Source organism: Pantherophis guttatus, chromosome 1 (assembly GCF_059756535.1).
Source record: "Pantherophis guttatus breed Tessera chromosome 1, ASM5975653v1, whole genome shotgun sequence".
Taxonomy (NCBI): domain Eukaryota; kingdom Metazoa; phylum Chordata; class Lepidosauria; order Squamata; family Colubridae; genus Pantherophis; species Pantherophis guttatus.
In genome coordinates, this window is record NC_142063.1 from 25,671,501 (window position 1) to 25,684,690 (window position 13,190).

General features: G+C 37.0%; 1 protein-coding gene across 1 annotated transcript in view; it reads left to right on the forward strand.

The window, feature by feature from the left end:
• FANCM (FA complementation group M) overlaps positions 1-12,594 on the forward strand; it is a 46,012-nt gene extending 33,418 nt beyond the window's left edge. The window contains exons 15-23 of the mRNA XM_087894971.1: positions 208-284; positions 381-446; positions 3,298-3,432; positions 4,283-4,436; positions 5,944-6,050; positions 7,553-8,074; positions 9,127-9,478; positions 11,292-11,583; positions 12,380-12,594. Of these exons, the coding sequence (XP_087751097.1) occupies positions 208-284; positions 381-446; positions 3,298-3,432; positions 4,283-4,436; positions 5,944-6,050; positions 7,553-8,074; positions 9,127-9,478; positions 11,292-11,583; positions 12,380-12,494 (1,820 nt within the window). The 3' untranslated portion in view covers positions 12,495-12,594. The remainder of the gene's footprint in view (positions 1-207; positions 285-380; positions 447-3,297; positions 3,433-4,282; positions 4,437-5,943; positions 6,051-7,552; positions 8,075-9,126; positions 9,479-11,291; positions 11,584-12,379) is intronic.
• Positions 12,595-13,190: the final 596 nt, after the last annotated feature.

The window sequence follows — 13,190 nt, forward strand, 5'->3', positions numbered from 1 at the left end:
CTTTCCCTTCTCTTTTATTTTGTTTTGTTTTAACTTAAGCTTCAGTTCCAGCTTAACTAGGACGGACTTTGTGTTGTTAGAGAAATTCTGGCAAACAAGAAATCGCCTTACTTATTTTTAAAAGTTGAAATGTATATTTTTTGTCTAACCAACAAGTTCATTGCATGCTGAAAAATTCAGATTCTTATTATTAATTCTTCACTGTAGGGGACAGCAGTGAGAAGGAAGAATTTTCTTTTCTTAACAGAAAAAAGAGAAAAACAAAAATTTTGAGAACTTCAGATGTGAGTAATTTAGTTACACTTCAGCAGTTTTAAGTAAATCAAACGTTCCTCTCTGGGACTTCTTAATGGATGCTCATGTTATTCATTCTTTCTTAGGTTAGTGACTGTGACATTGAATCACCAATTCATGCTGTCAAGAAACGGAAACGTCCACTCATTGCCGTAAGTTTCTTCTCTGACTAGTGTAGAAAGAAGGTGCCTAAAACATGGGTTGCTGAATTTAGCTTGAATAGGTATGGTAAAGGTAAAGGTCCCCCCGCACATCTGTGCTAGTCGTTTCCTGCTCTAGGGGGTGGTGCCCATCTCTGTTTCAAAGCCGAAGAGCCAGCACTGTCCGAAGACGTCTCCGTGGTCATGTGGCCGGCATGACTAAACACCAAAGGCACACAGAACACTGTTACCTTCCCACCAAAGGTGGTCCCTATTTTTCTGCTTGCATTTTTTATGTACTTTTGAACTGCTAGGTTGGCAGAAGCTGGGACAAGTAACGGGAGCTCACCCCGTTACACGGCACTAGGGATTCGAACCGCTGAACTGCAAACCTTTCGATCGACAAGCTCAGTGTCTTAGCCACTGAGCCACCCCGTCCTCTTTAGCTTGACTAGTCATCTCCAAATGAAATTAAATTTTATGTTCTCCATCAACTTGGCAAGATTGCTTCATTTGCTAACTCAGAAGAATTTATTTATTATATATTTTAATTATACGAGGTCTATTCAAGATCAAACCAGAGTCAATTTGGTGTAAACTCAGCAGATTAGAAACCAGGAGACTTGAGAGTTATAGTCCTGCCTCGGACACAAAGGCCATCATTCTCTCTCAGCCCCAGGAAGAAGATAAATCATTTTTAAAATGTTGCCATGAAAAGTGTATGGATTTGTCCAGGGAGTTGCCAAGAGTCAAAATTGACCCAAAGCCCTCCTTCCCCTCCCCTCCCCAACTCACACATCTCTTTGCTGTATAGGGAAAAATATATTCACAAGACTGAAAGTTATTTTATACCATATCAGACCTTCCGTCTAAATACCTCATTATAATATAGACTGACTGAAATCTTTCTATCATTTCTTTTAGCTTCAGTATGAGGAAGGCTATAGACTCAAAGATATGAAAAGGCTACCCTTTAAAAAAAAATTTTTATTAAAATATTTTACAAAGATTTTAAAAATTATAGAAACATGAATGAAATAGAAGATGATGTTAAAAGAGTAAAAGAAACTGAAGAATAACAAAAAGGAAGATACCTTTTTTTAAAAAAAACAAGTTTTATTGGTTTTTTTCTTTTCTCCTCTCCCACCTTCACCCACATCTTTCTTTCTTTCTTTTTTTTTTGAACAGAGTGTTGGTCGTTTCTTATCTTATACAATTAGTCAAATTCAAATACATTTTACTCAATTACAATTTTTGTCAATATCGTCTTCCTCCCTTTCCTTTTTTTGAATATACCTCAGTATTTCTTGCATACCTCAGTATACTTGCATACATAAACATCTTCTTCATTTATCCTTAAATTCTAACTTTACTATTTATACATATTTGTCCTCTTTTATTCTTAAATAATTCATTCTTTTTCTTAATATATTTATATTTGTTTGTTCAGAGCCGCCTTTCTTCCTTCATCTTCTTTTTATTATACAGCAATCTTTCTCCTCAAACCTAGCCTCTCCCTCTTCTCCTTCCAACTTTCTTTCCCCACCTTCTTCTTCTCTTCTCTACTTCCCCTTCCCTTCTCCTTCTAACAAAAAGGAAGATATCTAAAGAATGACTTTCGATCTTCAGTTACAAACATAGCAATTACTGTCCCCACCCTCCCATATTCCATATCATAGTACCGTTCTTCCCATAAACAAAGCTTTTCACTCAATAAATTCCAAAATCAGCAGTTTATTCTAATCCATTTTCAGCAAAAAGTCAATAGTAAGAGTTTCTGGTATTTCATAAAAGTAATTGTAGTTCCTGCTTCGATCAAACAAGTCAATTTAAGCAATTCTGCAAACTCAGGCATCTTCAGAATTCATCCCCTCCATTACCAGTGTTTTTATAGTCTTCCTTTTAAGTATCTATAACCACCTTGTTGCAGTTAACAGGTAGTCCTCAACTTACGACCACAATTGAGCCCAAAATTTATGTTGCTAAATGAGAAATTTGTTAAGTTAGGGTTAGGGTTTTTTGCCCCACTTTATGAATTTTCCTGCAGTTGTTAAATTAGTAACATGGTTGCTAAGTAAACCAGCCTTCCCCATTGACTTTGCTTGTCAGAAGGTCACAAAAAGGGATCACATGACCCCGGGATCCTTCAACTGTCATAAATATGAACTATTTGTCAAGCATCCAAATGTAAATCATGTGACCGTGGGGATGCTGTAATGCTCATATGTGTGAAAAATGGTCATAAGTCATTTTTTTTTCCAGTGATTGTTGTAAATCGAACAGTCACTAATGAACTGTTGTAAGTTGAAGACTATCTGTTCTATATACAAATGGTCCTCAACTTACAACCACAATAGACAGGAGCTTCTATTACTAAGGCGTTCATTAAGTGAATCATGCCTGATTTTACAATTTTGCTCAATTGTTAACCAATGTCAAATCATTGGTTGTTAAGTGAATCGGGCTGTCACGTTGTCAGAATATAGCTGGGAAAGTCACAAAGGACAATCACATGACCCCAGGATGCTGTAACTCATAGATACATGTCATCTGAATTTTGATCACAAGATCACAGGGACACTGCAATGGTTAGAGATGCAAGGACTGGGGAAGGGTTTTGGTTTTTTTTAAGCACCATTGTAATATGGAAATGTTGCTAAAAATGGATATAGGTTAAGGACTATCTGTATAAAACCAATTGTCAATGAGCCTTTTCTATTTAAATGTCCATAAGTCTCAATAAGAAAAAATCCAGTTTCATCTGAAATGTTTAATTTTTAAACCTGCCTGCCTCCCTATATGCATTTATAATGGAAAAACTAATTTTGTTGTAATTTTAATCAACAATTATGTTACATTTTAGTCAGATATCTCTAGTGATGAAAGCACAGATTTTGCTAAGATATTAAACCCAGTGTTGCAGAACAGAAAGAACTATATCAAGAAGCCAGTTCAAGATACGAAAAGGCAGAAGAAAGGAGATAGACCTCTGATCAAAGTAAGGATGTTACAATTAATTAAGATGACTTCTCTGATGTGAATATCTTTTTTTTTTTCTATGTTTTGCCTTTGAATTGGTAACATTAAAACCTTTCTAGAATCATACGCATGATTCAGAATGAACACGATTTGGTTAGCAAGACTCCTTTTGTCTGTAGTTATTTTGGTGATTGAGGCAGCAAACAATAAAAATTTATACCAAATTTATAATCAGGAGAAAGTTATTGCCAGCCAGACAATTAAGCCATAAGAAATCAGGAACAAGCTAACATTTTAAGCATATTATGCATAATAAATGAGTATATGTCTGGGGAAAGGTGTTTTTAATACAAATGGAGTTAGCCAATGAGTCAAAGTTCCCACTTTTGCAAAAAGAGAAAAACAAAAAGAGAAAACTCTAGCTTAATCCATTCAGGTTAGCACCTGAACATTCTCTGCCATTAACATATTGATATAGTAACCAACTGTCTAATTGATTTTGTATAGCGTAGTAGTGTAGTATATGCTAAGTAGTCAGAATCCTATTTTTCTTTTGGTGAATATAAGTTTCATCAAAATTAATCATTTCATTAATCTGAAGCTTTGACAGCTGGGAATTGAAGCACTTTAAAAACTTAGTGGATCCCAAGAATGATCCATGAATCAACAGCTAGAGTTTAAGCATGGCCTCCTCTGTGATTTGCTGTAAGCCCCTAGGAAACAGATCCTTAGTTCCAGCTGATGCATTTTTTGGCCAATCTACCATTATTGAAATTCACAGCAATCCATTAAGTGGGTTTTATGTTTCAGTTCTAAAGTGAATTCTTTGAAATGGAACTGTATCCAAAAGTTTCTTTTCCATCCTGTAGAATTTAGCCAAACACTTCATAGACGAGGAGGCAGAACTTTCTGAAGATGGGGTGGACGTTTCGTCTGATGAGAGTATAAAATCAGAAGATGAATTGAGGTCTTCCCTTGTCCAGTTTCTTGATGATGAGACGCAAATTGCTCAAGATTTAAATGGTATGCAGAGAAAATCCTCCCAATCAGTTGATATTTGAACTTATCTATGTCTGAGCATCTGGTCTGATAAATAACTTTCTTAGATAAGATATATATATATAATATATATATATATATATATATATAAAAAATAAGAAGTGTTAATACCACTTTATAATGCCTTGGTAAGGCCACACTTGGAATATTGCATTCAGCTTTGGTCGCCACGATGTAAAAAAGATGATGAGACTTTAGAAAGAATGCAGAGAAGAGCAACAAAGATGATTAGGGGACTGGAAGCTAAAACATATGAAGAACGGTTGCAGGAACTGGGTATGTCTAGTTTAATGAAAAGAAGGACTAGGGGAGACATGATAGCAGTGTTCCAATATCTCAGGGGTTGCCACAAAGAAGAGGGAGTAAAACTATTCTCCAAAGCACCTGAGGGTAGAACAAGAAGCAATGGGTGGAAATTAATCAAGGAGAGAAGCAATTTAGAACTAAGGAGTTAGAACAATTAATAAGTGGAACAACTTGCCTGCAGAGGTTGTGAATGCTCCAACACTGGAAATTTTTAAGAAGATGTTGGATAACCATTTGTCTGAAGTGGTGTAGGGTTTCCTGCTTGGGCAGAGGGTTGGACTAGAAGACCTGCAAGGTCCCTTCCAACTCTGTTATTCTATTTCTATTTCTAATTCTAATTCTAATATTCTATTTCTAATTCTATTTCTAATTCTAATTCTAATTCTAATTCTAATTCTAATTCTATTCTATTCTATTCTATTCTATTCTATTCTATTCTATTCTATTCTATTCTATTCTATTCTATTCTACATGAATAAAATATTTCCATTTCTGCTCCTGGTTTTTAACTTTGAAATAGCAGTGTCTATATGTGTGTGTGTGGGTAGGGGAGTTAAAATTTCCATTACATTCTTGATAATTCCTCTCTCCGATACCTGAAGATGTTTCTTTCCTTGGAAAGAAGCTGCTCTTGATCTGCTAGACCAGGGGTGTCAAACTCAAGGGTGCATAGATCTGGCCTGCGGGGCCACCTTGAAAACAATGAAGGACAAGTCCGTGATGCCTCTGCCAACGAAAACGGAGCTCGGGAGGGCCGCACATGCCCCCCACAGCTCCGTTTTTACTGGCAGAGTGCTAGCAAAACAAACTACTAGCAAAAGTGTATTTCCCTCAGTCCCCCCACCCTCTGGGTCACCACAGGTGCCCCCCTGACATGAGTGATGTCGAGCTGGCCATGCCCCACCCCACCAAGGTCAGACACAACCCTGATGCAGCCCTCAATTAAATCGAGTTTGACATCCCTGTGCTAGATGTTTCCCTTCCAGAAGCCCACAGAGATACTTGTGTAATGAAGGTTGTAATGGATCCATAAGGCAATTTTTTTCTAAAGGTTACAGCTTTTATATGACAAAAAAAAAAAAATACTGTTTGGAGATCAGACTCAAGATTGAGTGCGGTCTCAGTTACTTTTTTGTCTGACTGTCTATTTTCTTTTTCTACATAGAATCTGAGATGCAGGCAGTTTATCTGAAATCTGTACGCAGTCCAGCTGTTGGCAACAAGTATAAGATGGTGCATAAAGAATTCAATCCAATAACAGTTTTCTCACAGGTAAAAAGCCAGACAAAGAAAGTGACACTGTAATAAATGGAACCACATCACAGATTGGTTTGAACCTGCAAATGCTTTGAAATGCCTAGGCATTATTTTATTGTAAGAAACATTATCAGGGCGGGAATATACTTAATTAAAAAACACTAAAACAATCCAAATGCAACTATCACAAGTGAGAATATTTTAAGGATTGTTTTTACAATCCTACCTGAACTGTCAAAACTTGTCAGTGGTAAGACCCTTATCACAAACACACAGGGTTTTAAAGATTAGTAGGAAGCTATAGCAGGTATAAAATAGAGTGATAGCAGCAGAAACCTGCTAGTCTAGAATAACATGGATACTGCAGTTGTTGTATTGGTTGTCAATAGACTTCTGGACTCACCTCCAAGTGCTGGTTATTTCCGATAAATTCCAATACAATATTCCTAAGAACATCAAGGGTTGCAATCTTCCATGTTATCAGTGAAGAGAAATGCCTCCTCATCAGATAATAAGGCTGCAAGCAAGAGAACCAAAAAAATCTGTGCTATATCTGGAGATAAATTAGTTCTAAAATGAAGCAACTGAAATTAGCTAACTTGCTTATATTTTTGTGCCACTACCTCTTCCATCATAGTAAATCTTGCTAAAGAAAACTAAGAATCATGTTTAGAAACAAATCTTGTTTGGTTTTAGGCAATTGACAGAAAGCCTGACATCTGCAGAGTAAGATCCTTGACCTTCATTTGTTGATGACTTTATAGACACATACTTAGCCCCTCCCATTCAAGTATTAACTGAGTTTCTCTCTGTTTTAAGTTTGTGAAATCAGACAAAAGCTAGATAAAAGTACATAAGCACTAGGGAAAAAATAGTTCTTTTTTAAGCTGTCAAAAGTCAATTAAGTAGGATAAATGCACAAGTTCCATCATTCAGAGATGACTAACTACCAAGAAGATAAACCAGGGATCAAGAAAAGGTTTTATCTTGAAGATCTTAATGTATTTTTGGATGCATAATGAAATCAGGTAGGTTTTTAAGTATCCTGAACTTATGTTGTAAATTGTGTTTTTTTAAGCGCCAAAACTCTGAATTTGGATCAGTAATGGCCAGGAACCCAGTATAACTAAATATTACTGATAGTGTCTAATTAAAACTATTATTTTTGCTTCTTTCTCTCATGAGGCATAGGGACACTGTCAAACTAGTTATTAAGTCTGCATTATTATTAATCTCATCATTCCTATCATCCATCTCCTCCCACTTATGACTGTAACCTTGTTGCTGGTATCCTTACGATTTATATTGACTGTTTCCTAATATGATTTGATTGCTTATTTGTTCCCTATGATTGTCATTAAGTGTTGTACCTTATGATTCTTGACGAATGTATCTTTTCTTTTATGTACACTGAGAGCATATGCACCAAGACAAATTCCTTGTATGTCCAATCACACTTGGCCAATAAAGAATTCTATTCTATTCTATTTGTCAGGATTTGTCTTCTTTCTTCTTAGATTCCAGAGCAAGACGAATGCTACGTAGAGGACAGCTTCTGTGTTGAGGACAATGAAGAGGATAACCCCAAAAGCAGTTCCAGTGATGAAGACGTGCACATCAATTTTGACCTGTTAGGGGAAGAAAGCTTTGTGAACGGGAGAAAACAGTACCAAACCCGTCACAGGAAAAAAATGAAAGTGGTCCATGTGAAGCAGAAAACAGGAACTCCATTAGCCCCAAAGAGGTTAACTAGGGTTCGTATTCTTAACGGATCTAGTGAAGATGAGGAAGCTGATAAAAAGGAAGAGCAGATGGAATCACGAGTCAGTGTTAAAGTTGATAAGGATTCTAATGTTACTTCCTTAACTAAAGACCAGACTCTGCCCCAAAAATGCTCAGTTCTAAAACCCCAAGAAAGCCATGCCCAGGTATGCTTGGCACCAAAAGTTTTTTTGCCGGAACAATCACATTTTCCTCTTCAAAGCAAATATCAGTGCAAATCAGAGCTTGTGGGTGAACAGTTCCAGATTATACCGAAGGTAAGACTCTTTTTTTAATTACTGCTTCTTTTTGTGGATGGCTTGGAATAGTGGAATTAAGGAGTCAGGAGAAACCTTTAAAAATGATTGGTTTAAGCCTCTGCCACATTTCTCTTGAGAATCTTCACTAAAAGATTTAATAGTTTTCCTCTCATTCGCTAATTCTGCTTATATTATTAGCATACTGTACTGTGTCAGACAAGTTTGTCTATTCATTTTGCAATAAATTGTCAGACCATCCTTGACTGGTAAAATTCTAGACCACCACACTAAGAAATTGAAACAGGTTCACACAATGACAACAAAGTTGGTCCAGGAACTAGAAACAGAGCTACAAAGAGAAAATGAAGGATCTAGATAACTTTAGCCTTGAGAAAAGATGACTGAGGGATATAGTATAATCATGTACCTGAAAGCGTACAAGATCAAAAATTATTTTCTCTGGTTCCAGAACATAGCATAACAGATTTAAATTCAGGAAGGCAAATTCCAAATGAAGTAGGGGAAACTTTCTAACAGTAAGAATTCAGCAGAGACAGGTATCCATTAATTGGTGGACTGTTCTTAATTGGCTTTGTTCAAGCTGAAGCTATAAGACCTGTTCCAATCATGTGGCTCTATGAGATTACAGAAGTAGGTTATCCTGACATTTAACAAAAGGAATATATATGGACATAAAACTTTAAATTGATTGCTAAATGTTTCTTCCATAGCAATATTATAAGATAGCCATCCTCTAAATTTAAAAAATACGATTTTTCCATATTTTTTCCTCCCAACATCCCAACAGTGTTTCCAATAATGTCTCTTTAATCAGTCATTGGAAACTGCATTTTTAAAATTTAAAATTTGGAAAAAGCACCTTTGGGACAACCATGACCTGGATGATTGAGAATCTCCATAGACAGCTGTGATCTGCATTTTCTATGTAACTCTGCAGGAACTAGGTACTTTGATTGACACAGTACAAATATTAAAAGATTGTTCCCCAGTTTCTTTAGATATTTGCTGTTCTAAGCCTGCTGACTGATACGGTATTGTGATCTTTGCAGCCAGAAACATCTTTGGGGAACCCTCCTGGACTCTCTTCTTCTTCTTCTTCCTCCTGGACTCTAAAGAATTCAAAGAACCAAGCACCTCTGTGCATTCTGGTGGATAACCATGAGATCTCCTCTGGGCCAGAAGTTATTTCAACCCTGAAAACTGTTCACGGAGTCAAGGTTGAGATTTGTTCTCTGGGTTCCTGTGATTATATTGTCAGCAACCGTCTGGCGGTGGAAAGGAAGTGCCAGGCAGAATTGGTCAACAATATACATCACAGTAAAATGGTCCAGCGGATGCAACAGCTGAAGAACAAGTTCGATAGGATCTGTATAATTGTGGAGAAGGAAAGAATTAGGACAGGTGGGTATCTTGCCTGATAGGTCTCCCTCTGGCACTCCAGAGGCTCTTCAGGCTCAATTTTTAGCCGTACTGGTGATGAGATTCAGTTAAATAGGAAATAAAAGCCATATTTCACAAGGAGGTGAAGGTGGGACTAGAAACAGAATTACAAATTGGGAAGTAGCAAGAGAATTACATCACGATCCTGCCTCTTTGAGCCAGCAGTGTGCTGCAGCTGCCAAAAAAAGCCAACACAGTCCTAGGCTGCATTAACAAAGGGACAGAATCAAGATAACATGAAGTGTTAATACCACTTTATAATGCCCTGATAAGACCATACTTGGAATACTACATCCAGCTTTAGTCACCATGATGTAAAAAAGATGTTGAGACTCTAGAAAGTGTGCAGAGAAGAACAACAAAGATGATTTCGGGAATTGGGTATGTCTAGTTTAATGAAAAGAAGGACTAGGAGTGACATGATAGCAGTGTTCTAATATCTCAGGGATTGCCAGAAAGAAGAGGGAATCAACCTTTTCTCCAAAGCACCTGAAAGCAGGACAAGAAGCAACAGATGGAAACTAAACAAGGAGAAAACCAACCTAGAACCAAGGAGAAATTTCTGACAGTTAGAACAATTAATCAGTGGAACTACTTGCCTCCAGAAGTTGTGAACGCTCCAACACTGGAAATTTTTAAGAAGAAATCAGACAAACATTTGTCTGAAATGGTATAGGGTTTTCTGCCTGAGCAGGGGGTTGGACTAGAAGACCTCCAAGGTCCCTTCCAACTCTTATTCTGTTGTTCTGAGATGAGCAGATTGTGGATCAGAGGAAAGATCTTTTCTGTGACACTCTTATCACTTTTGGAATATTTTATCGTTAGAGGTGTGCCTTTTCTATCATTCCTGTTTATTTTTAAAGCGGTGAAAGCAATTTTACTCAGACATTCAAAGTTTAATAAGGAGTCTCGTATTCTCCCAAACTGCTCTCACTTTGTTCTCACTTTGTTTGTAGCTGAAGATTTTGACTTTCGTCTAGCTACTGGTATTTTACTTTACCATTATTATCTCCCCTACTTTGTATTCTGATTTTGTTGTTTGTTATATATTTTACCATAAGTGTATACACACACAGATACTGTACCTACGTGTGTGCATGTGTGCATATAGGTTTTATCTCACTTATTTTATGGGCTGTAATAAGATTTAGTTTGAGATTTGATTTGATTTGATTTTGGGCTGGGTTACTGTTGCTTCTTTTATATATTTTTAACCGTGGTTTATTCAACTCAGGTTTTATTTACTCACATAATAAACGGAACTATAAACTAATCACAGGAACTGGGCCTGCACAAAAGACTAGGCTAAAATATCATTAGCTTGTTTGTTTTTTTAAACAAGTTTTATTGGTTTTTTCTCCTCTCCCGCATTCACCCACATCTTTTTTTTTTTTTTGAACAGAGTGTTAGCCATTTCTTATCTTATACAATTAATCAAATTCAAATACATTTTACTCCATTACAATTTTTGCCAAAATCGTCTTACCCCCTTTTCTTTTTTTTTAAACATATCTCAATATTTCTATATTTGCATACATAAACACCATCTTCATTTGTCCCTAGATTCTAATTTTACTATTTATTTATATTTATTCTCTTTTATTCTTAAACAGTTCATTCTTAACTTAATATATTTATATTTGTTTGTTCGGAGTTGCCTTTCTTACACTCCATCTTTTTTATTGTACAGCAATCTTTCTCCTCAGACATTAGCTTGTTCCTGTATCAGTGTGTTGTGCCATCGTAGGAGAAATGTTGAACTTTTGTCTTTCAGGAGAGGCATGGAAGGTATTCCACAGAACCAAGCACTATGATGGCATGTTATCAGCATTCATTCAGGCAGGAATCAAAGTGCTCTTCAGTGCCTGCCAAGTGGAAACTGCTGACTTGCTAAAGGAACTAGCTTTGGTGGAACAGCGGAAGAACGCAGCCATCCGTGTGCCAACAGAAGTGGAGGGACCCCGACAGGATGTTTTCCGTTTCTATTTGAGCATTCCCTGCGTCAGCTATACCCTGGCTCTGGCCTTGTGCCACCATTTTGGTTCTTTAAAAGAGGTGGCAAACAGGTACAGTTCCCCTTTGATTGTTCTGATCTCGACCCTTTGTGGGATACAGGCAGATAGGTTGGTTACAGTGCCTACGTTTTGTTATTCACTTTCGAATCTGACGGCTTTATAGAACTGTCATAGTAAAAGCCATTTCTTCTTCTTCTTCTTCTTCTTCTTCTTCTTCTTCTTCTTCTTCTTCTTCTTCTTCTTCTTCTTCTTCTTCTTCTCCTCCTCCTCCTCCTCCTCCTCCTCCTCCTCCTCCCTCTTCCTCCTCCTCTTCCTCTTACAAAACTTCTAATCTGACAGTTTGATTCATCCAATGATAATGTATTAGGAACTGTTATATTGAACAAAAAGTATAAAGTGATTCTATGAAAGTCTAGTTGGATATTTTCACATTTATTGTTAGAATCAGAATCAGAATCGAGCTGGAAGGGACTTTGGATGTCTTCTAATCTAGCCCCCTGCTCAAGCATGAGGTTGATCTCTCTCATAGCTTAGAGAGATTGTATGTCATTCGTTTTGATGTTATTTTGTACGTTGTTTATTTGCCATCCAGAGTCACGAAAGGTGACCACATAAAATAAATTTAAATTAAGTTAAATATAAATAAAGGTAGCCACAAGAATTTATAGGACCAGAATATTTAAGCCAACCACACAGGCAGATATTACCATTATAACCTTGTGAACCTCTCTGATTATCCCGTCTGTTCTAGTAATTTTCATATTCTTCCCCTTTGTGTTTTTGCTGAAATATCCTGGTTACAACTAGTGCCTTAATGAGAAGCACTCCTTTCCCTCTTCCTTTCCAGTACCCCAAGGGAGATGGCAGGCCGCACTCAGGTCAATCAGCAGAAAGCAGAGGAAGTATACCGCTACATCCAATACACCTTTGACACTCAGATGTTGCCCATGATTGTCACATGACCCTCTATAAATCAAAGTGGGGCATCCCTTTTAAAAAGAAGCACTTTATTACTACATTCCTTCAGTGTAAGATATGTAAATAAAATTTCAAACAAAATGAGCTTCTGTATTGCACGCTGTCTTTATAGAAGTAGCAAGTGTGTCTTTCCTTGGTACAGGTTCCTTATTCCATTGGTGTGAGACGAGGAAAACATCTTTCCACTTTCTCTTGCTTCTGAAGGCAGCTATTTTTCCCAGGATAAAAGTTTGATACTATGAAAACCATCCATGTAGTCCTCCTGTTCCAGCTATAGATAATTGGAGAGGAAGATGTTCAAAGAAAGAGGAATGGCTGGAATTTGTCAAATGCACAGAATTGTCTTCTGCTTTGGGGTGTATATTAGGTGTTCTGCAAAGTGTTTTACTTTGAAGTTCTATATTCATGTCAATGAAGCACTCCTCAAAATGTTGATGTAGACAAGTAGCCATATGGTCTGGAAGGCTGTGGAAACAACCAAGAAAAAGCCTTTGAAGCAGCTATGCTGAACTTTGGTTGTGGTTGGTTAATGTGGTTATGGGTTTTGAGCAAAAGTGCTTTACTCATGCATGTTGCAAAGGATCTCTTTCACTTGCCTTATGTCTGCAATCTGCATAGCATGGGCATAAAAACGTTTAAACGTGGAATAAAACAGCTTCGTTCAGAATTTCTTTGGAAAT